General features: G+C 45.2%; 1 protein-coding gene across 1 annotated transcript in view; it reads right to left on the bottom strand.

Annotated features, from left to right (window-relative positions):
* Positions 1 to 22,242, bottom strand: part of TRZ1 (tRNAse Z1) — a 60,397-nt gene extending 38,155 nt beyond the window's left edge. Inside the window, exon 1 of the mRNA XM_086805975.1 lies at positions 21,824 to 22,242. Coding sequence (XP_086662101.1) covers positions 21,824 to 22,213 — 390 coding nt within the window. The 5' untranslated portion in view covers positions 22,214 to 22,242. The remainder of the gene's footprint in view (positions 1 to 21,823) is intronic.
* Between the last annotated feature and the right edge of the window lie 319 nt (positions 22,243 to 22,561).

Here is a 22,561-nt window from a genome sequence, read left to right as displayed (position 1 = left end):
CAGCATCATCTGGTGCTGAGAGGGGGTGTTAGCACATTCATCCCCAGTTTCTGCCTATTTCTGGTGTCCTTTTGGTCCCATTTGTATGGCCCTTGATTGTGGGTTGGCCACCCCTTTTTTATGTATTTTTCTGGCATTTTTCCCAACCTTTCTGGCATTTTCCAGTCGGCCAGTCCAGTAGCTTCAGTCGGCCAGTTTTGCAGCTCCAGTCGGCCAGCTCACCTCAACTATAAATAGGAGGTGCTGGCCTCTCATTATTCATTCAGTCTTATACATATCTGCTCCCTCACTTATGAGACTTGTATGTCTCTGGCTTGGGACTGTTTTGCTTCAGTATATTCAGCATAGATTGCTCCATATCTATCTCTCTCTCTTGCACTCTCTATTCTGCACACTCTAGTGCCCCTTTGCTTCCGCTTTATGCACTCTTTCAGTCTCCACACCCACATTTCTCAAAAGGCACAACAATTTTCAAAAGGCCTCATTTCAACGAGATTTCATTGTCTCACCTCTGTATGATTTTAGGAATCTAGTGGTTTCGTCAGTATGAGCCTATTCCTGATTGGGAGCTGGACACTTTACTATCTATAAAGGTTTTCCTAAGCCCGTTATGATTCATGGGGATAGGAGCATTCTTGGCATCCCTTTGATTTCTCATCCCCAGGCCCGACGAGCTATCCGCAAGGGAGTGGAAGGAGCATTGATTTATGTTTATGCTCAGACAGTCTCTACCTCATCGATAGTGGCTACCTCATCTTCACCTCCAATCCCGCAGTTAGCAGACCTCCTGTCTCGACACCAGGACATTATGCTTCGGGACGATCTTCGCCCAGTCTCCCCCCCTCTCGTCCTGAGGACCATCATATCGATTTGGTCCCTAGAGCAGCAGAACCTCCTAGCAAGTTTCCCTATCGTCTTTCCAAAACTTTAGAGGGCGGCTAGAAAAGTAGTTATTTGAGTTCCTATGAGCAGGATTCGTTCGGCCATCTTCCTCACCATTTGGTGCACCCATCCTATTTGTCCAAAAGAAGGACAAGTCTGCACGCCTTTGTGTAGACTACAGGGCATTAAACAAACTCACCATCAAGAATAAGTTTCCTATGCCAAGGATTGATAACATTTTGGAGCATTTAGATGGTGCATAATTTTTCACTAAGATCAACCTCAAGAGTGGTTACCATCAGGTCCGCATTTTTGAAGCTGACATTCCAAAAACAGCTTTCCGAACAGAGCGTGGTCACTACGAGTTTGTAGTCATGTCCTTTGGGCTTACCAACGCACCCACAATCTTTCAATAAAATGATGTCCAGGATTTTCGCAGTCCTCATTGGTAAGTGTGTGTTCATATTCCTTGATGACATACTTATATTCTCAGCCATTGCGGAGCAACATGAGAAAGATGTGGAGAAAGTCTTGCACCTTTAGCGATATAATGGGCTCTACATCTCTAGGAATCCCATAAAATTCCTAAGAAGCCAAGATTTATGGCTTCAGCTTGTAAGACCTCTCTAAGTTTCCAAGAGGTTGAGTTTTTGCATCAAAGCAATGTTACTCATAGTCCATGAGCTTTGGAAGAATCCACTTCAAAAAAAATGATGATCCAACTCATGGATCTTGAAGCATTTTGTATTGGAAAAGTATTTGCCCAATGCTCCACCCTCGTGTTGTTGTTGGAGTGGAGATCAATGTAGCAACACACACAGATGCAACACGCAAGGAGAGATAGATAGAAGCACAACACTCAAAGTAGATTGATGAGAATGGGTGAAGCACAAATGAAGTGACATGATAGGGTCACTTACACACCAATAAGAGTGCGTACATATGCTTGGGGAAAAAAACCTCCTAAAGAGGAAAAAAGTGCCTTGTTTTGCACTGAGTAATGGCCACGCTCAGAATGAAGGGCCAAAGTATATTGAGTACCAAACTCTGCGGAAACGACATATTGATCTTTCATGCTACGCAAGTCTTTTCCGGTGATTTCGAGAATGGTTCCATAAAGATAAGAAAGCCTTGAGTTACAGCTAAAATTGAAAGTTTTTTGGGCTCTATAGGAACTTTTGAAGATGAAATGCAACTAGAATGAGGAAATAGTTTCTCCTAAAGTTCCTTGAATAAAACTTTTTACAAGTGACAACAAAGTTATTTGAGAATTTGTCTGCGTAAGAAGAGAAGTGACATAATCACTATGAAATTTACGTAAGGAATCTTCATCACTGAAATTCATGTAAGGAATCTTCATCACTTGAAAAAATTGAGTTACATGAACCTAGATTTTCTGCTCAATAAAGCTTTTCTTAGCTTCATTTTCACTTTCTAAAATTGTTATTTTCCACTGGCTTAGAACACCTTGTATTTCCAAGGCTTCTTCGGCTTGAATGCAATATTGGAAATCCCGTTCCCAATGGCCTTCAAGAGACAAGAGTCCTTCAAAGAAGAAGCATGAAATTTAGTACCATTCGCAAAAGCTCCTTTAGAGGAACAAAAGGAAGAATGGTACTAAATTTCAAGTTCTTTGCAATTAAAAGTTTCTAATGTAGAAAAGAGCCTGATCCAAAACTTTCAGCACTAATCCCAAACTTTAACGAGAGAAGCCTAATCCACAAATGCAAGGAGGGTTAAACTTAAATAGACAATTAAAAGTAAACACCAGCCAGATTAATACCACTCTGTAAATCAAGCCATACTTGACAAACCAAACCACCATAAGGAAAACCCTAGTTGAGCACTAAAACCCCAACAACGCAACAATGGAAGCATCGCAAAGATATCATTATTCAGCAGTAGAGAACTGTTAAATGCAGGAAAAAAACCCTTAGTTCAGCACAGAAGCACTGCTACTTTATGAACAACTTACAACATGCTCCATGTAGGCATGGGAGGTGAATAGTGACTCCGGGGCAATGGCGTACTCTGTGCATCGACCAATGTTAAAGGCAATCTTGAGCTTGGGGAAGATGATACTGGTCTCATGCCCACCTACAGAGATGCCTTGGGAAGCTGTAGTTGTCAATGTAGATGGGGGCCAGCAGCAAAAGAAGAAAAAACTCCATAACCTGCTTCAGAAGCCCTCCTGTGTTGCCATCTGCTCATTAAAGATGAGATTGTGTAGAGAGAATGGACAAAGACAGCGAGAAGTATTACTTGTTAAAGAAGAAACCCTGACATATGGGAACGTGCAGACAAAAGAGCATATGCTAAATGGTAAACAACAGTCATGTTTTCACATTCATGGTCTTTACCCATGAAGCAAGTACGGCATGTTGAGATATCGAGCTCAACTAGTGCTACCGCCGACACTGATGACCCGCCTGGGTGATAGCTTCCGCATCTACACCACTAGCATGGTTGGTGAGATTATGGGTGATATGCGGCTAGTGGGATGACAGGTTGTGTGTGAAACCGATCCCCTCGAGTGGGAATAGACTCCGTTGGACACCCACACGCGTAATAGCACAACTTAATATCACAATTTGAAAATGGACAACTTAATAACAACTTGAAATTGAAATTAAATGGAATGAGATAAATGGACACCAGCACTGGGACCGGAACGGGCCGACCGCCCCCTCAATATATAATATATTATTGGGAGTATTTAACAAATACAATGCTCCATGGGTTCCAAGAACCAGATGATGTCCATGTACAAATGAATACAATACCAAACAAAAGGCTCGAAGTCAACGTTCGAAGTAGAGTGACCACTTGAGTGGTCCAGTCTCTACGGTCCTGTGCCTTCACTGGACTCCGCGGAGAGTGCCCCACTGGTGTTCCAAGACCACGCACAAACAGGAGCTCCCGTACTAACGCCTGGCTCTCCCGATCTCAGCACCTTTGGACCGTGGTTCTCCAAGAGCTTGGACTACCCGGCACCGAATGGGTGTTGCCGTAGAGAGAATTCCTTATCAGATTTATCACAAAGTTCTTTACTCAAATCTGAAATTCACTTACTTGTAGATTGCAGATGGAAGACCAATACTCATGGTGTCTGTGTGCAGTTACTTGAGAGGGACACCAAAGTGCAACAGCATGTCGAGAGGAGTAGCTGCCTGATGTGCATGACACAGCTGCCTGCTCTGGAGGAGGAGGAGGCGTAGCCGCCTATGGATAAATTGAGCAGCCCGCTGGAGATGGAGAAGTAGCCACCTGTTTGCAGAGCATAGCCGTCGTCCGCTTAGCTGTAGGAGTACAACAGCTGGAGAATGAATACACAGCCGCCTGCTGTGGTGGGCAGCGCAGCCTGTTTGGCTGCTGTCTGGAGGCGCACACACATAGCCGCCTGCTGTGGTGGGCAGCGTAGCCTTTTTGGCTACCTATTTGGAGGCGCACACACACAGCCGCCAAGGGATGAAGCGCATAGGCAGTTCAGCGCCGCCTGGGAGCAGAAGCGTAGCCAGTTCAGCAGTCGCCTGGGAGAACATGCGCAAGAGATGGTCGCCGGATGATAGATGGTGGAAACGTTCGCCGGTTCCTCTCCACGAAGGGTGGTCGCCTCTGATTTATAGATGTTGGAGGGGAGTTAACGATTAGAGTTGGCTGGCTCCCCATGTTTGCATGTGGGCGGCCAGCTCCATGATGGTGTGGGTAGGTGGCCATGCACCCACCCCCACATACACACAAGTTAAGTGTGGCTCCCCACCTTGGCCCCTAAGTGGGTGCCCAAAGGGGATGCCCACTTTTAAGTGAATGTGAACATACAACCTTATAAAACAAAAGGTTAGAAATAAGATATTAAACCAACATGTGCAATATACTTACCACCGGTTCACATGCAACAAAACTTGTCAGAAGACAGACCAAACTTCACGGCTCACTGGCAGGCGTCCCCGCTCAGTAAGTGACACGTCAAACAGGCAAACACAAAAATACAAGTCATGCGAAAACAGTTTCAAACATGCAAAACATGAGTGCATGTGCAAACAGTATCATGGACATATCTCCCGTTCATGGAACAAGTACAAAATATCTGTCGGCACAAAAATGGCACGACGTAAAACATAAATCCTGGTCTTCCTATGGAGTGACAGTCCCATAGGTAAGACACAGTTCCAGGCACGAGCCTCCCTATGGTGTGACAGGTCATACACAGGTGGCACCAGTCTGGCTCCCGTCCATGTCAAGCAAAAATACTGGCCTCTTCACATGAGACACCGGCCTGGCCTTAAGTGAACGAGACAAAAAAACTGGAGATGGACCAAATGGTCAGCCAATTGGTGACATCCCCCCGGGCTTCTAAAGAGTTGTCCTCAACTGAAAAGCCTCCAGATATGCCTGCAACAACTGTGGGTAGTCAACAAAATAATCCTCATTTACCCATTTGGCATCAATAGGCAAATAATTTTTAAACTTCACAAGGTATCTCCTGGAAAGCTTTCCTGCAGGTAGCTTTCGCTCCTTGTGAAAAACAATCTGTTCTGGCTGGAGAATCTCCTCAAGTTCATCAATCTCTAGCGGATCTTCTGTGACAGGCTCGTCAAGATCTCGCCCCACATATTTCCGAAATAGACTCACATGAAATGCATTGTGAATCTTCCAGTGACTAGGTAAAGCAAGCCTATATGACACTTCATTGATCTTTTGAATCACCTTGAAGGGTCCATAATAGCGAGGAGAAAGCTTAGGATATGATCCTTCTCGTCCTGGCCTCTTCCGAAGCCTAGCCTTCTCAAATTGTAGCAAAACCCAATCACCTTCTTTGACTTACATGTCCCTTCTATGCTTGTCAACAGCCATTTTATGCTTATCTTGTGACCTTGCAATGGCTGTCCGCACCTGACCAAAGGCTACATCCAAGTCACGAACATATTCATCAGCTGCAAAAATCTCATCCTTTGTACGAAGGATGGGTGGCAAGACCACTCTGCCATAAATAATCTCAAACGGAGCCTTTCCCGTGGAGGCATGGATCGTATTGTTGTAGGCAAACTCAACAAGTGGAAGATACTTCTCCCATGCAGTCTTTTGATCTCCCACATAACACTTCAATAAATCCAACACGGCTGAATTTGTAGCTTCACTTTGGCCATCCGTTTGGGGATGATAAGCTGATAAAAACTCAAGTTTAGTACCCATATTATCAAATAAAGCCCTCCAAAAGAGGCTTATAGTCCTGGGATCTCTATCCCCAACAATGGATTTAGGCATGCCATGATGCTTAAAGATATTAGCAAGAAAAAGCTTTACCATATGATCATCTTTAATGGTTTTCTTGACAGGCAAGAAATGAGCTTGCTTGCTAAACCTGTCCACAGTGGTCCAAATAGCATCATTCCCATGCTGGGATCTAGGCAAATCCATAATAAAATCCATAGTAATACTTTCCCAAGGTTGCGAGGGAATAGGCAATGGCTGAAGCAAACCTGGAGGTTTTTGCCTGTCAAATTTCACCTTTTGGCAAGTAATACATGCACGTACATAAGCCTCAATGTCTTTACGCATGCTTGGCCAAAAGAAATATCTCTGAATCATGCGTGTAGTGGACATAATACCTCTTATGACCAGCATAAGGTGGAGCGTGACATTCCTCCATAACCTTTGGACGCAAATCCTTCACCACACATAGGCAATTATCATTCATAAGATAACCCTCGTTGATAACATAAGAGGCATGTGAATGACCAGCCATCAAATCAGTCCATATATGGCAAAAATCAGCATCCAAATGATACAAATCTCGCATAGCAGATAAGTCGCCATGAGAGGCCACTGAGACTGCAGCTACATAAGGCCTCCTGGATAATGTATCGGCCACCACATTTTTCTTTCCTGGAGTATGCACAATCTGAAAATGAAACATGGAAAGAAAGTTTGCCATTCTCATTTGCTTCTCCGAAAGCTTTGTTTGAGATAGAAAGTATCTCAAGCTTTGATGATCTGTCTTGACTACAAATTCAGCCCCAAGAAGATAATGTTTCCATATCTTTAAGGCATGAATTACAGCCAAGAGCTCTTTCTCATAGATATCCATATGAAGCTCAGCATCATGCAATCATTGACGGCTCTCGTATGCGACTGCATGCCCTTCTTGATTTAGGACAGCTCCTATGCAATCACCACAAGCATCACATTCAACTACGAATGACTTGTGCAAGTCAGGAACAATCAATACTGGACCACATATGATAGCATGCTTGAGCTGCAAGAAAGCATCCTGTTCTTTTGAAGTCCATTTGAAAGTGGTTTTCTTCTTTGTGAGATCATGTAGAGGGGTTGCTATCATAGCAAAATGCCTTATGAAACGCCTATAATATGAACATAATCTCAGAAAACTACGTACTTGATATACGTTTTGCAATTCTTGCCAATTCCGAATGGTCTCTATCTTTGCAGGATCCATTGTAACTCCATCTTTGGATACAATATGACCCAGATAATGTATCTCTGAAAGGAAGAATCACTTTTCTTGGCATTAATAAAAAGTTTATGCTTCCGCAACTCTTCGAACAAACACTGTGACCAAATGAGTTCTGTGTTCCTGCTCATTCTTGGAGAAAACCAAGATATCATCAAAGAATACTCCTGTGAATTTGCAATGGGGTCGGAATATCCTATTCATCATACAATTAAACGTGGCAGGAGCATTGGTGAGACCAAAAGGCATTACCAAAAATTCATATAATCCAAAGGCTGTCCTGAATGAGGTTTATGGGCACCACTCGTATTTGGTGATAACCACTCTTCAAATCAAGTCTGCTAAAACAAGCTGAACCATCAAGCTTATCCAAAATGTCATCAATACGCGGAATTGGAAATCTGTTCTTGATGGTAAGCTTGTTTAAAGCTCTATAGTCCACACACATGCGGAATGATCCGTCTTTCTTTTGAGCAATAAGGTGAGGAACTGGACTGAACCAAACCTTTCTCTAATAGTTTATTTACCTGCTTCATGATCTCTTCTTGTTGTGCAGCACTCACCCGGTATGCGTGTTTGTTAGGGGGAGAATTACCTCCCCAAAGGCCCGAAGATCATCGCATCAGCAAAACAGTCGTTGAATGTATGAAGAAAATTCAGCCTATCATTAGTCATAGCATCCACATTTTGATGACTTGGGGCAATGCTATCACGAACAAAAACCAAGTACGTAGAAAGACTCTTTTTCATTGCTTTATTAATTTGGATGTGTGATACAAGTGGGATAGAATCCCCTTCTTTGCCAGCATCAATAAAATGCATGCGGCCTTTATGCATAAAAGAAATCATATTGGTCTTGTCTTCTTTGCGGGGCTCAAGCCTATGATGCCATGGCTTGCCCAACAATACATCACATCAATTCATTATCAAGGTAGCCCTGGATATGTATGCGCAACTTCCCTATCAATGGGGTAACCTACACCTCTTTACCAACAAATGCAGCTTCGGCTTCAATCTGAGGTCCCATGTTCTCAACCTCAATACCCAATGCAGCTGCCATTTGCATAGAGATAAAGTTATCGGTTGAACAGTCATTAAACATGAATAGGGTGGGCTGATCCTTGATTTGACCCCAAGCCTTGCATACCATTCGCTCTTTTGCATCATGATTTGTGTTTCCCTGCACATCGAGAACTGCATGTACATTAGCCTTGGTCTGCTTGTGGAGACGATTACTAAAGGCCCCACGTTCCTCCCTTATACCTTCTTTGCAAAACAAGCATGACGCTATGTGGGCCTCGTGCTTAGGTTTGCGGTCAGGGCATTGTTGAAACATGTGCTCTTTGCTACCACAAGAAAAACATTTTCCCTCCTTGGCATATTGCTCTCTTTGCTCCGGGGTCAAGCCGAATTCATTCTTCTTTGGGCCCTGATCTTTAGATGAGGTATTTTCAGCTCTACCTCCCTTGTGGGTCTCCCGGAAGTTCTTTTTAGGTGGTTGTCCACCTTTTTGCAGATTTGGGACAGCCTTGTCTTTCCCCTTTGAACCGCCTTGATCCTGCTTAATTTTGAGCACCAATTGCTCCGTAGCAAAAGCAAAAGTTGTAAGCTGTTTGCAAAGTATGTTTCGGGTGCAATTCAATGCCCGAACGATATGCTGGTTGCACTCCGGAGCGAAACTTCCTCTTTCTTTCATCCTCAGTGATTTGCATAAAAGGAGTTACTTCCAGCAACACTTTCCAAAACTTGTTGACATACTGTTGCACGCTTTCATTATCTCTTTGCTCAAGTCTGTCCCACTTTTGGGTGAGAGTTTGATCCGCATTTGGTGGCAAAAACTGAGCATAGAATCTATCCTTAAATTCCTTCCAGGTGCAAATGGGGTCCTTGGTGATCTTTTCAGTGATCCACCAATGAGCAGTGGTCCCTTTCAAAAACATGCTAGCATGGCATACTTTTGACTTCTCAGTGAAGTCCTCATCGCTAAAGGCAATGTCAAATTGTGCCACAAATGCTAACACTTTGGAAGCATCATGCTCTCCATGAAAAACATCAAACTTAACAGATTTGTCACCTGCTTTAAATTCCTTGAGCTTTTTGGCATGAGGCTCATGGTCTTCTCTTTTTCTTTTCCCCTTATCCAACGGGGCAGCCCTATCTGCATGGGCTCCATGGGCCATCATAGAAGTTTCATGAGGCACGGTGGCATGTGCTCCACGAACTTGAGAATCAGATGCATGTGACTTTCCTGCATAAGGCAATGTCTCTCCATGAGACAACTCAGTGGGCAAAGCTCTTCTAGTTGCAGACCTGTCACCCCTACCATGGGATACATGTCTTGAATGCATGTGACTTTCATGCCCTCCATGAGCACTAGCATACATATACCTGTCAGGCTTTGTGCCTTGTGGAGAAGACGCATGACGAGAGGTGACTGTCACCTCTTCCTTTTGCATAAAAGACCTCAACCTTTGAGATGCGGGATCTCCATGCTTCAAGCGAGATGGATTTCTGAATTTCAGCTCTCCATCGTCCCCCTCTTTGATGTCACCTTTGCGGAGGAGGTAGGCAAGTGCCAACTCCCTTGGCTTCTTGCCCACTTCCCGTGCCATGGACTCAAAAGTCACATCTACAATTGCATCGGCTTTTCTTGCTTCAATGGCACTTTGCACATGGGGATCTTCATGCAAAAATTTTAGCTCTTGCTCTTGTGCCTGCAAAAGCTTTCTCATATGTTCCAATTCAGCCCTCGTTGCATCAGGCTCTTCTTCTAGCATGACTGTCTTTCCTCGAGACAGTTGACCCTTTGATTCACTATCATTAACCCTTTCAAGGGGCTTGTGCCTTCCTCGCAGAGCATCAGAACCACGAGAGGCACTAGATGGACCCCTCGAATTAGGCACTTCCAAAGGGTTGCCTTGGCTGTCCATTGTGTTAAGTGTGCTAGAAGCGGGGTGTCCAATACACAGGTTCGTTTCCCCACTAGGAAGAGAGAAACAACCGTGCTCTGATACCAATGAAACCGATCCCGTCAAGTGGGAATAGACTCCGTTGGACACCCACACACGTAATAGCACAACTTAATATCACAATTTGAAAATGGACAACTTAATCACAACTTGAAATTGAAATGAAATGGAATGAGATAAATGGACACCAGCACTGGGGCCGGAACGGACCGACTCTCCCCTCAATATATAATATATTATTGGGAGCACAAATACAATGCTCCATGGGTTCCAAGAACCAGATGATGTCCATGTACAAATGAATACAATACCAAACAAAAGGCTCGAAGTCGACGTTCGAAGTAGAGCGACCACTTGAGTGGTCCAGTCTCTACGGTCCTGTGCCTTCACTGGTCTCCGCGGAGAGCGCCCCACTGGTGTTCCAGGACCACGCACAAACACGCGCTCCCATATTAACGCCTGGCTCTCCCGATCTCAGCACCTTTGGACCGTGGTTCTCCAAGAGCTTGGACTACCCGGCACCGAACGGGTGTTGCCGTAGAGAGAATTCCTTATCAGATTTATCACAAAGTTCTTTACTCAAATCTGAAATTCACTTACTTGTAGATTGCAGATGGAAGACCAATACTCATGGTGTCTGTGTGCAGTTACTTCAGAGGGACACCAAAGTGCAGCAACATGTCGAGAGGAGTAGCTGCCTGATGTGCAGGACACAGCTGCCTACTCTGGAGGAGGAGGAGGCGTAGCCGCCTATGGATAAGTTGAGCACCCCGCTGGAGATGGAGAAGTAGCCACCTGTCTGCAGAGCATAGCCGCCGTCCGCTTAGCTGTAGGAGTACAACATCTGGAGAATGAATACACAGCCGCCTGCTGTGGTGGGCAGCGCAGCCTGTTTGGCTGCCTGTCTGGAGGCGCACACACACAGCCGCCTGCTGAAACTCGCGGCGGGTGCCCGGGGGACTAGGGCCTTTGACACACTTGTTGATACCATCAATGCATATTAAAACATTTAAACATGGCCACAGCCTTAACACATATCCATCATCACTTTGCATAAAACATAAAGCTGGACAAAACATCCACAAATGCTGAAAATGGAGCTTGTACGTGTGACACCGCATAGAGGCCGGAATGGGCCGACCCCCCCCCCCTTGGAGTATTTTATTACCCAAGGAGAATAATATCATGTACAAGCTTTGAGGGCCTTACTCTCCCCACGGGAGATGCCGGATTATCCATATACAAATGCCATAACACAGCCCAACACGAGGCAACCAAGCCGGAACATAGGCTGTAGAAATGCCGAGCCAACAATATAATCCATATACCTCCGTGTGGGTACTGATTCTTCCTCAAAAACCACGGGTCTTCATGCAATAGAGAGGGTACAGCAAGTACAACTCTCCATTCAGCCGGTACAGCAGGTACAATGGCTGGTACAGCCGGTATAGTGGCTGGAACAGCAGGTACAGTGGCTGGAACAGCCGGTACGGTGGCTGGTACAGCAGGTACAACAAGTACAGAAGCTGGTACAGGTGGTACAATGGGTGGTACAGCAAGTACAAAAGCTGGTACAGCCAGTACAAGGGCTGGTACAGCAGGTACAATGGCTAGTACAGTCGGTACGGTGGTTGGTACAGCAGGTACAGCAAGTACAGAAGCTGGTACAGCCGATACAATGGGTGGTATAGCAAGTACAAAAGCTGGTACAGCCAGTACAAGGGCTGGTACAGCAAGTACAGCAAGTACAAATGCTGGTACAACAAGTACAATGGCTAGAAATCATAATAAATGATTAAATACCCTTGCCTTCATGTATTTCTTCGCGATGGAAGCCTCCAAAACAGTCCCCAACAGCCGGTATTCTTCGTGGGCAGCCTTCAAGTGAGAGAGAAAGAGAGTAGCCATCATTAGGGCAACCTGTAACGGTGGTAGAGGCTAGTGTGGAGCAAGAGAGCCTCCATTAATGAAGAGAGAGGGCTCCAATTTATAGATTTGGGCCTCCCATGAGCTAAAATGGCAAGAGAAGGTTACGATGACAAGTGGAGAGCCACACAATAGCTGAAGTGACAAGTGTGAGGCCACTTCACTTTGATCCTTTTTCTAACAAGTGTCAGGCCACTTGTCTCACTTTGGTCCACTTTCTTGCCACATGTCCCAATCTAAGAGATGGGTCATTCCATAATCTTTACCTCTAAAAATATCCCAACTGGTAGACATTCTGTCATAGGCACTTTGCCAACTCTTGGTATCTGCTCAATTCTAGATGTAATGACGCGAACAGAATTTCCATCGGAGTCGGGCCAAAAATAGCAACTCTCCTAAATTTTAGGAGTGTGGTCCTTTGTATTCTAGGATAATCCCCCATTCCCAAAGCTTGTACTTTCCAAATATTTCAGCATCCTGGAGTCCACCAGACCCCTTCCAGAAAGGGAAATGTCCAGGTTGGTGACACCTGCTGTGGTGGGCAGCGCAGCCTGTTTGGCTGCCTGTCTGGAGGCACACACACACAGCCGCCAAGGGATGAAGCGCATAGGCAGTTCAGCAGCTGCCTGGGAGCAGAAGCGTAGCCAGTTCAGCAGTCGCCTGGGAGAACATGCGCAAGAGATGGTCACCGGATGATAGATGGTGGAAACGTTCGCCGGTTCCTCTCCACGAAGGGTGGTCGCCTCTGATTTATAGATGTTGGAGGGGAGTTAACGATTAGAGTTGGCTGGCTCCCCATGTTTGCATGTGGGCGGCTAGCTCCATGATGGTGTGGGTAGGTGACCATGCACCCACCCCCACATACACACAAGTTAAGTGTGGCTCCCCACCTTGGCCCCTAAGTGGGTGCCCAAAGGGGATGTTCACTTTTAAGTGAATGTGAACATACAACCTTATAAAACAAAAGGTTAGAAATAAGATATTAAACCAACATGTGCAATATACTTACCACCTGTTCACATGCAACAAAACTTGTCAGAAGACAGAGCAAACTTCACGACTCACTGGCAGGCGTCCCCGCTCAGTAAGTGACACGTCAAACAGGCAAACACAAAAATACAAGTCATGCGAAAACAGTTTCAAACATGCAAAACATGAGTGCATGTGCAAACAGTATCATGGACATATCTCCCGTTCATGGAACAAGTACAAACTATCTGTCGGCACAAAAATGGCACGACGTAAAACATAAATCCTGGTCTTCCTATGGAGTGACAGTCCCATAGGTAAGACACAGTTCCAGGCACGAGCCTCCCTATGGTGTGACAGTCCCATAGGGACGACACGGCACAAATACTGGCTCTTCCATGGCGTGACAATCCCATGGATAGAACACAGTCCAGGTCATACACGGGTGGCACCAGTCTGGCTCCCGTCCATGTCAAGCAAAAATACTGGCCTCTTCACATGAGACACCGGCTTGACCTCAAGTGAACGAGACACAAAAACTAGAGATGGACCAAATGGTCGGCCAATTGGTGACAGTGTGACAGCCATTTTCGATTACTAGAGACTGGCATAGTTATAGCGCCAGCTCGTTTAGTCGGGTTCACATTATGGACCGACCCTTGTATGTTGTAGTAGTTAAGTACTAACCCATATAGTATGTACTCTTATCTTTATGTTTTGTTGGTTGAGTAGAGAAGAAGAAGATAGAGGAAAATTCAGCTACCCATCTCTCTCTCGTGTCTTGCTGTTACGACCCTGTGTTTTTCCCTCTGGACAACAAGCAGCTGGGCACGGGCACGGGCACAGGACGCAGTGTGGACAGGCATTAGTTGAATGTAAAAAGGAATCTCATAAGTGTGGCTAGCCCAAGTGTGAAAGGAGACAAAAGGGATTTTGAGGTTATAAGGTTTTTAAAACCTTTGATGATAATAACATTATTTTTTTTGAAAAAAAAAAAAGAGCATGCGTTTTTAATCCTTGCTTTTGGCTTTTTGAGAAAAGCGATTTGAATTGCATGCTTATAAAGATCGAAGGGTGGCGAGCATGAGGTGGTCGTATGGGAGATAGCCGTATGTGGAAGCGGCCGTATGGGTGGTCGCCGTATGGAACTTCAAGGGTGGCCGCGTGGGTTACGTGGCGTTGCTGCTGCCGCCGCCACCGTAGCTGCTATCTGCCAGGGGTCCGCCAACGACTGCTGCTGCCGCCGTCACCAGCAACTGCCGCCATCGGGTATAGGGTTGCCGCCACCTTAGCTGCTGTTGCCGTCGGATACAGGTGCCGTCGGGTACAGGGTTGCCGTTGCAGTCGCCTCCAGGAACAGCTGCTACCGCCGCCCAGTGCAGCCACTGTTGTGACTGTCGCTGCTGCTGTTACTGCTGCCACCTCCGTCGGGTCCTGCTACCACCTTTGTCGGGTGCTGTTGTGCCGCCGCAGTTGGGTGCTATTGCCGGAAGTTGCTGCTGTTGGGTGTTGACAAGGTGCTGATGCACATGGCCTACAGCAGGGCGCTGCTGCACATGGGCAGCCAGGCAAGTGATTAGGTGGTTGAGCATGGGTTACTACCAAGTAAAAAGCGACCAGGCAACTTCATCTATGGGCTATTATCGGTCGGGCAGCCAGGCAGGCGTCAAGCAGAAATTTCTTTGCAGATAGTTGGGCAGCCAGACGAGTGTTAGATGGGAGGTCCTCTATGCCAGGTGGCTGCATATGTGGAAGCAGTTAGCGTGGGCCTCTCTCTTGAAGAAGGCGAGCTGAAGGAGGCACCGAGGGGCTAGCAGCCAAGGGGTCTCTCTCTTTCTCTCTTCGCAAGCAGGCTTTGTTTACGAGATTTGGATATAGAGGATCAAGTTAAGATGCACAGGATGATGTTCTTGGAAGAGATGTGGGTTGCTCTTCGTCTTGGACCTATGTGTATTCAGAGATTGCTTGACACGTCCTCTATCTTTCTCATTTTAGGTTTTTGGCATCGTGATTGGATGGTGCATATATGAGGATTTATCTATCATGGAAACACGACATTGGTCTTTCGAGAAGAAACAGGACTTTGGTATCGAGGAAACAGGCCTATGGTTTATGGGATACAAGTCTTTGGTTTATCGGATACAGGTCTTTGGTTTCGTGTGGAAAGCATGTCTCTCGATTCATGTGAACAGGTTCTAGTTTTCTCGAGGTTACACGCAAAGTTGTGACTGTAGGAAGGACACGAGGTTTGGTACAGCCCTGCTGCTGTCTAGGTTCGTGAGATCCATGGTTGAGATGGAGAAGACCTTTTCAAGCAGGGAGGTGTCGTACAGGTGTGTCTTCTCTATGGAATGCTTTGCTGTAATAGCGAGAGATCTTATTTGGAAAGTCCTAGGTGAAAAGCTTCGAGGGATCCTATTGGTAAAGGATTCGACGAGTTGTACTTTGTATTCATTTTTGATCAAGTAAAGAAACACCGCAAGGAGCGCCACTGCGTTTTGGGGCCAATTGGTGTCCTTGTACTATTTGCAGGAGCATTCTAGCTCCCCTGTTTGTTTTCCTTTTTCAGGTTCCCATGGGTGATGATCAAGTAAAGAAACACCGCAAGGAGCGCCACTGCGTTTTGGGGCCAATTGGTGTCCTTGTACTATTTGCAGGAGCATTCTAGCTCCCCTGTTTGTTTTCCTTTTTCAGGTTCCCATGGGTGATGAAGTGTTTCGTGTGCGAGTGTTTGTTCCACCGCCCGTCAGATTTCTGAAGGCCGGTTTCACTTGCTCTCTCTTGTGTGTGTGTGTTTACTTGCTAGGGTTTGAAGCTCTCCCTCTCTCCCACATTCTCTTTACGGTATCAGAGCTTGGTTCGTGTGACGGAGGCAAGCAAGAGGCAAGAAGAAGCAAGGAAGGAAGCGGTACTACACGGGTAAGAGAACCATCATCTCTTTCCCCTTCTTGGTTTAGGTACAACACCCCCTCAGTAGCTCTGGGAGCTACACATTTCCGATTGAGGAGCTGTCTTCGCGGAAGCAGAGCTACAAGGCAGATATATTGTGCTATTGGACAAAGCTTTTTCGGCCAGATTTGTGTTTCGGGCGCGTTACAGGCCCCGTTCCGTCACTGCAGGGTATTTTTGACAGTTTTCTGGAAGTTCTAGTAGAGAACTGGTTCTGCTCGAAATCTGGTTCTTGCAGTGCAGCAGTGAATTTTGGAAGTGCAGACAGGGTTTGCACATGTATTGTTGATACTGGGTGTATGTACATGTACTCTGGTCACATTTAGTAACACACAGGCTGTGCTGAAGTACCACTGCTGCAGCAGTTATTACAGGAGATACTGCTGTACTACAGGTTGCATATAGAATTTGTCTATTTGCGGCAGGTTATTTGATTGCCACAGAAAAACATGTCTGACGGAATTAATCAAATTGTTAGTGAGAAGCTGGATAAGAATAACTACCATGCCTTGAGGTTCAGAATGACCAATTTCCTAATGGGTAAAGGATTTTGGGATTATGTAGAAGGAGACAATGAGGAGCCTCCAGAGTTATCTGAGGAGAATGCCACTCCTGCAGATATAAAGGCATTCAAGGATTGGAATCAGGGTGCAAGAAAAGACATGTACTGCAGTGCTTTCAATTAGTGTCATAGACACTATGATAGGACACATACAGGATGCAAACACTCCAGCAGTTGCATGGTAGAATCTGGTTCAGATGTTCCAGACTAACACAAAGGCAAGGAAGTTGCAGTTAAAGCAAGAGATGCATACTGTGAAAAAGAAAAGTATGTCCATTAATGAATATGTCTTAAAGATCAAGGGCATCAATGAACATGCAACACTCCAGCAGTTGCATATGGCAGAATCTGGTTCAGATGTTCCAGACTATAACAAAGGCAAGGAAGTTGCAGTTAGAGCAAGAGTTGCATACTGGGAAAAAGAAAAGTATGTCCATCAACGAATATGCCTTAAAGATCAAGGGCATTGTTGAATCCCTTGGATCTATCAATGTATCAGTGGAAGATGATAATTTAGTGAGTGTCTGTCTGAATGGGCTTGGCAAAGAGTACAAGCCATTCAAGACCTCCATTGCAGTCAGGGAGAATATTCCCAACTTTTGGGACTTGATATCTATGCTGATCATAGAAGAAAAGGCTTTAGGTGAGGATTCTTCTTCACAAAGCAAGAACACATCGAAACAGGCCTTCCACTCTAATTCAGGTAGAGGTAGAGGTAGAGGCCGTGGTCGAGGCCAAGGTGGTGGCCAACAAGGAAATCAAAATTCTGGACAACAATAGTCCAATGATTCACAACATCAATCATACACAGGTGGAAGAGGGCAGTCTAGAGGCAGGGGGAGCCAAAGAGGCCAAGGTGGTTGGCAAAGAAATCAAAATGCAAATAGCATAGAGTGCTATTACTATGACAAACCAGGATACATAGCAAAGGACTGCTACAAAAAGTAGAATGGCATTAAAAGTGGGAAGTTGCAACAAGGCAACTATGCATTATCTAGCAAACATGGAGGTGATGACAAAAGTGAGCAGCTGTTTGTGATGCAACACATGCTTAGTTCCATAACAGGGGATGTGTCAGGATCTCAAGATATATGGTATGTGGATTCTGGCGCCTCTAACCACATGACCAGTCATGCTGAGTGGTTTCGAGATACGCAGAAAATGAAAAAACCATGTTATGTAGAAACAAGTGATGATACTGCACATCCCATTGCGCATATTGGTAAAGTACCATTGTCTATACAAGATGGCAAAATGGATGTACTTCATGTTCCGAATATTACAAAGAACCTGGATTCTGTTGGACAAATGGTTGAGGAGGGTCTGCAAGTGAGGTTTAATCCTCAAGGATGTTTTGTGGAAGACTTCAAAAATAAGTATCGCTTGGTTGCAAAGGGTAACAGAAATGGCAAGATGTTTACTTTGGATGTGAACATGCCTGAGATAAAGACAGCCATGTTTGTGCATGGAACATGTGTCATTACAAATATTGACATATGGCACAAGCGCATTGGTCATGTGAATGTACAGTGACTGAAGTCTATGCAAGCCCAAAATATTGTTGCAGATTTGCCAAAGTTTAAGGTTAACGGTATGCATAAGGTACGTGAAGCATGCCAACTTGGTAAGCAGGCCAAACATGCTTTCCCACATGAAAAGCATGTTAGTGCAAGGCCATTGGATGTCATACATTCATATGTATGGGGACTGACCAAGACTACAACAATCGCAGGTTGCAGGCACTATGTTACATTCATTGATGACCACACTAGGAAAGTGTGGGTTTATTTCATGAAGGAGAAAAGTGAGGTGTTTGCTCACTTTCAGAGAAGGAAAAAGACATGCAAATAAAATGCCTAAGATCAGATGGTGGGGAAGAATATTTCTCCAATGAGTTCAACGATTTCTTGAGAAAGCAAGGAATCAAGAGGTAGTTTACGTGCAAGTACACTCCGCAAAACAGAATGGTGTTGCAGAAAGGAAAAACATGCACATTGCAAAAGCGGCACGTGCCTTGATGGCTGAAAAGAATATGCCACATTACTTTTGGGCAGAAGCAGTAGCAACTGCTGTGTACATTATGAACATGACACCCACTGTAGCTGTTTATGGTATGACTCCTGAACAGAAGTTTACAGGCAAAAGACCGGATGTGTCTCACTTGAAAGTGTTTGGGTGTATTGCATATGTACATGTTCCTCATGAAGTGAGAGCAAAGTTGGATCCAAAGGCAGAGAAATGCATCTTCATTGGTTATGCTATGGAGCAAAAAGGTTATAGATGCTATAATCCTACCACTCGTGAGATGCGAGTAAGTAGAGATGTTGTCTTCGATGAGATGAGTAGCTGGTATGCACCAATAGTGAAGGCAACAGAAGATGTAGATGTAAGAACTGTTGATGTTGCACCACATGTAGAGCAGCAATCATAGGTGCTGAGTAGACCTGGGGAGTCCTCGAGCAGTGGATCCAATGTTAGCCCATGGTCACGCAAGTTGAGGAATGATGCAGGTACACATGTATCAAGGAAAGAGAAGGAAAAGATAGATCAACCTTTTGTGCCTAATCTGTCAGCAGGTCACTCATATGTGGATGGTGACTCTAGTAGCTCTGAGCAGAGCCTTGATGAGGAGCTTGGCATTCCGTCTGTGATTACTCCTGGTGTAAGGAGAACCAGGGCTATTTTGAGGACACCTGGCAGTGATCCAGGTGTACGCAAGTCTACGAGAGTTAGATATCCTGTTGACAGGTTGAGATATGATGGATATACAGCTTATCATTATGCTTACATGGTAAAAGCAATACAGGAGATTGAGCCCACTTGCTTTGAGCAGGCAATTGGAAATAAGAAATGGGAAGATGCCATGGATGAGCAGATGGCAGCATTGGATGCAAATGCAACATAGGAGTTACTGCCTTTGTCTAAGGATAAGAAGGCAATTGGATGTAAGTGGGTGTATAAAGTCAAGCACAATACTGATGGTTCAGTGAGCAGGTACAAGGCAAGATTGGTTGCCAAGAACTATGCGCAAACTTATGGCATAGACTATGAGGAGACATTCAGCCCGGTTGTAAGAATGGCAACCGTGAGAGCTATCATCGCTATGGCTGCAGCAAAGGGTTGGTCTTTCCATCAAATGGATGTAAAGAATGCTTTCTTGGATGGTGATTTGCAAGAAGAAGTGCACATGATGTAGCCACCAGGTTATGAGAGTGATGCACATCCAGATTTTGTGTGTAGGTTACGCAAAGCCTTGTATGGCTTGAAGCAAGCACCCAGAGCATGGTCAAACAAGATCGGGAAATATCTTGTTACCATTGGATTTCAGATATCCAATGCAGATTTTTCACTATATGTATAAAAGACAAATAGAGGAATCATGCTATTAGTCATCTATGTGGATGACTTGATTATCACTGGTGATAGTGATGCAGACATACATGATGTCAAAATGCTTTTGAAGCAGAAGTTTGAAATGAAGGATGTGGATGAGCTGCAGTATTTCTTGGGCATAGAGGTGGTGAGATCACCACATGGCATTTTGCTATTGCAGAGGCAATATGGCTTGGACATGTTGTCCAAGTATGGTATAAAAGGTTGTAAGCCTATTTCAGTGCCATTGGAGCACAAAACAAAGCTTTCTATGCAGATACTAGTGAGCTTTTGGAGGACCCCACTACATACAAACGCATAGTGGAGAGTTTGATCTACAAGACCATTACAACGCCAGACTTGAGCTATGCTGTTGAACTTGTGAGTCAATTTATGCACGCCCCAGAGATGCAGTTGCATGGGTACACAGATGCAGATTGGGCTGGTAGTATTGCAGACAAGAGATCTACCAGTGGTTTTATGTTCTCATTTGGGAGTGCTGCCGTGAGTTGGAACGGTAAGAAGCAGCTAATAGTTACCTCGTCGAGTACAGAGACAGAGTACACCGGTGCTGCTATGGTAGCTTGTGAGGTAGCTTGGTTTCAGAAGCTACTTGGTGACATGGGAGAGCCCGTGGATAGGACAGTTGTCATATATTGTGACAACATGAGCAGCATACAGTTGGCCATTAACCCAGTATATCATGCTAGAACAAAGCACATTGAGGTGCATTATCACTTTGTGAGAGAGAAGGTTCTAGCAAGAGATGTAGATCTGGTATATGTCTGCACACAGAGGATCAGGTGGTTGACATCTTCACAAAGGCATTGGGCACAGAGAAGCCCAGGTTTAGGAGCTTACTTGGAGTGCAGTGTGTAGAGTTGAGCTCGAGGGAGAGTGTTGAGATATCGAACTCAACTAGTGCTATGGCGGACATTGATAACCCGCCTAGGTGATAGCTTCCGTATCTACACACTAGCATGGTTGGTGAGATTATGGGTGATATGCGGCTAGTGGGATGACAGGCTGTGTGACAGCCATTTTGGATTACTAGAGACTGACATAGTTATAGCGCCAGCTCATTTAGTCGGGTTCACATTATGGACCGACCCTTGTATGTTGTAGTAGTTGAGTACTAACCTATATAGTGTGTACTCTTATCTTTATGTTATGTTGGTTGAGTAGAGAAGAAGAAGATAGAAGAAAATTCAGCTATACATCTCTCTCTTGTGTCTTGCTCTCTCTTGTGTGTGTGTGTTTGCTTGCTAGGGTTTGAAGCTCTCCCTCTCCCCCACATTCTCTTTACGGCAGCTTGCCAGCTTATAATCAATGTCGCCCAAAACCTTGGACTCTAAAACAAGAGGCTTGAAACTTCAACGCAGAACTGATTTGTATCCCAGGACTCACAGGGACCACCATGGCAGACAAACCCAAATTCAATACTGTTAACAAGAAAACCTAATTCAAAAATTTAACAAGGAAACCCTGATTCAGAACTCCAACAAAGAAGAAAACGCTAACACCGAGCTGAATAACACCACTTCAGATATCAACACCACCATGAGGAAAACCCTACTTAAGCACTAAAACGCCAGCAAGTGCAGGGGAAAAAAACCCTCAGCCAGTACTAGCGCATCGTCAATTGCAAGGAGCACTGTCAAATGCAGGGGGGAACCGTAATTCAGCACAGGAGCACTGGGAAAAACCCCAATTCCGACTTACAATGTGATCCATGTGAGCATGGGAGATGAAGAGGAAATCCTGGGCGATGGCGCGCTGCGGGCATCGGCCGATGTCGAATGCAACCTTGAGCTTAGGGACGATGATGCAGGTCTCATGCCCGCCGATGGAGATGCCCTCAATCCTGTAGTCCTCGATTTCCATGGGGACAGAAAAAGCTTTGATGGCCTGCTGCAGATGCTGCTCTTCTGTGTTGCCCTCGACCATTGCAGATGGGCGCGTGCAGAGAGAACGGTGATGAACACGATGGTGAACGAGATGGAGATGGAGATGGAGATGGTGATGAATTTTGCTTGTGAAGCAAGAAGCCCTGATGGGTTGAGTTGTGCAGACAAGGGAGCGTATGATGAAGGTGCATGGATTCACAGCCATGACTCGTGTGGGTGGTGAAAGGCAAAACATAATCACGGTTTCACATTAAGGGTCTATACACATGCACCAAGATGGGTGGCTTCTGATGCTGGACTGGTCCGTCCGCCCATAGCTGAGTCGTTGACCCGTCCCACGGTCTAGTTAAGTGGTGGCAAAAGCATAAATCAGTGTGCTTTCTTTTCATGAGGTCTTATTCCATTCCAAAACAGCTCAATCAGTAGCCCAGTTTGAGAAGGAAAAACCCAACTGTGTCGATTTTGGCCAGTTGGGAAAGTTATACAAATATAGGGAGGCCCCACCTCACGTGGGCATGGGAAGTCCTTTTTTTTTCATTTCCATTCCAAAACA

The sequence above is a fragment of the Cibotium barometz genome, chromosome 12 (assembly GCF_041138505.1).
Source record: "Cibotium barometz isolate CiBa-2024 chromosome 12, ASM4113850v1, whole genome shotgun sequence".
NCBI lineage: Eukaryota > Viridiplantae > Streptophyta > Polypodiopsida > Cyatheales > Cibotiaceae > Cibotium > Cibotium barometz.
The sequence above is the reverse complement of the archived record's forward strand: the minus strand, read 5'-3'. Positions and strand labels throughout refer to the sequence as shown.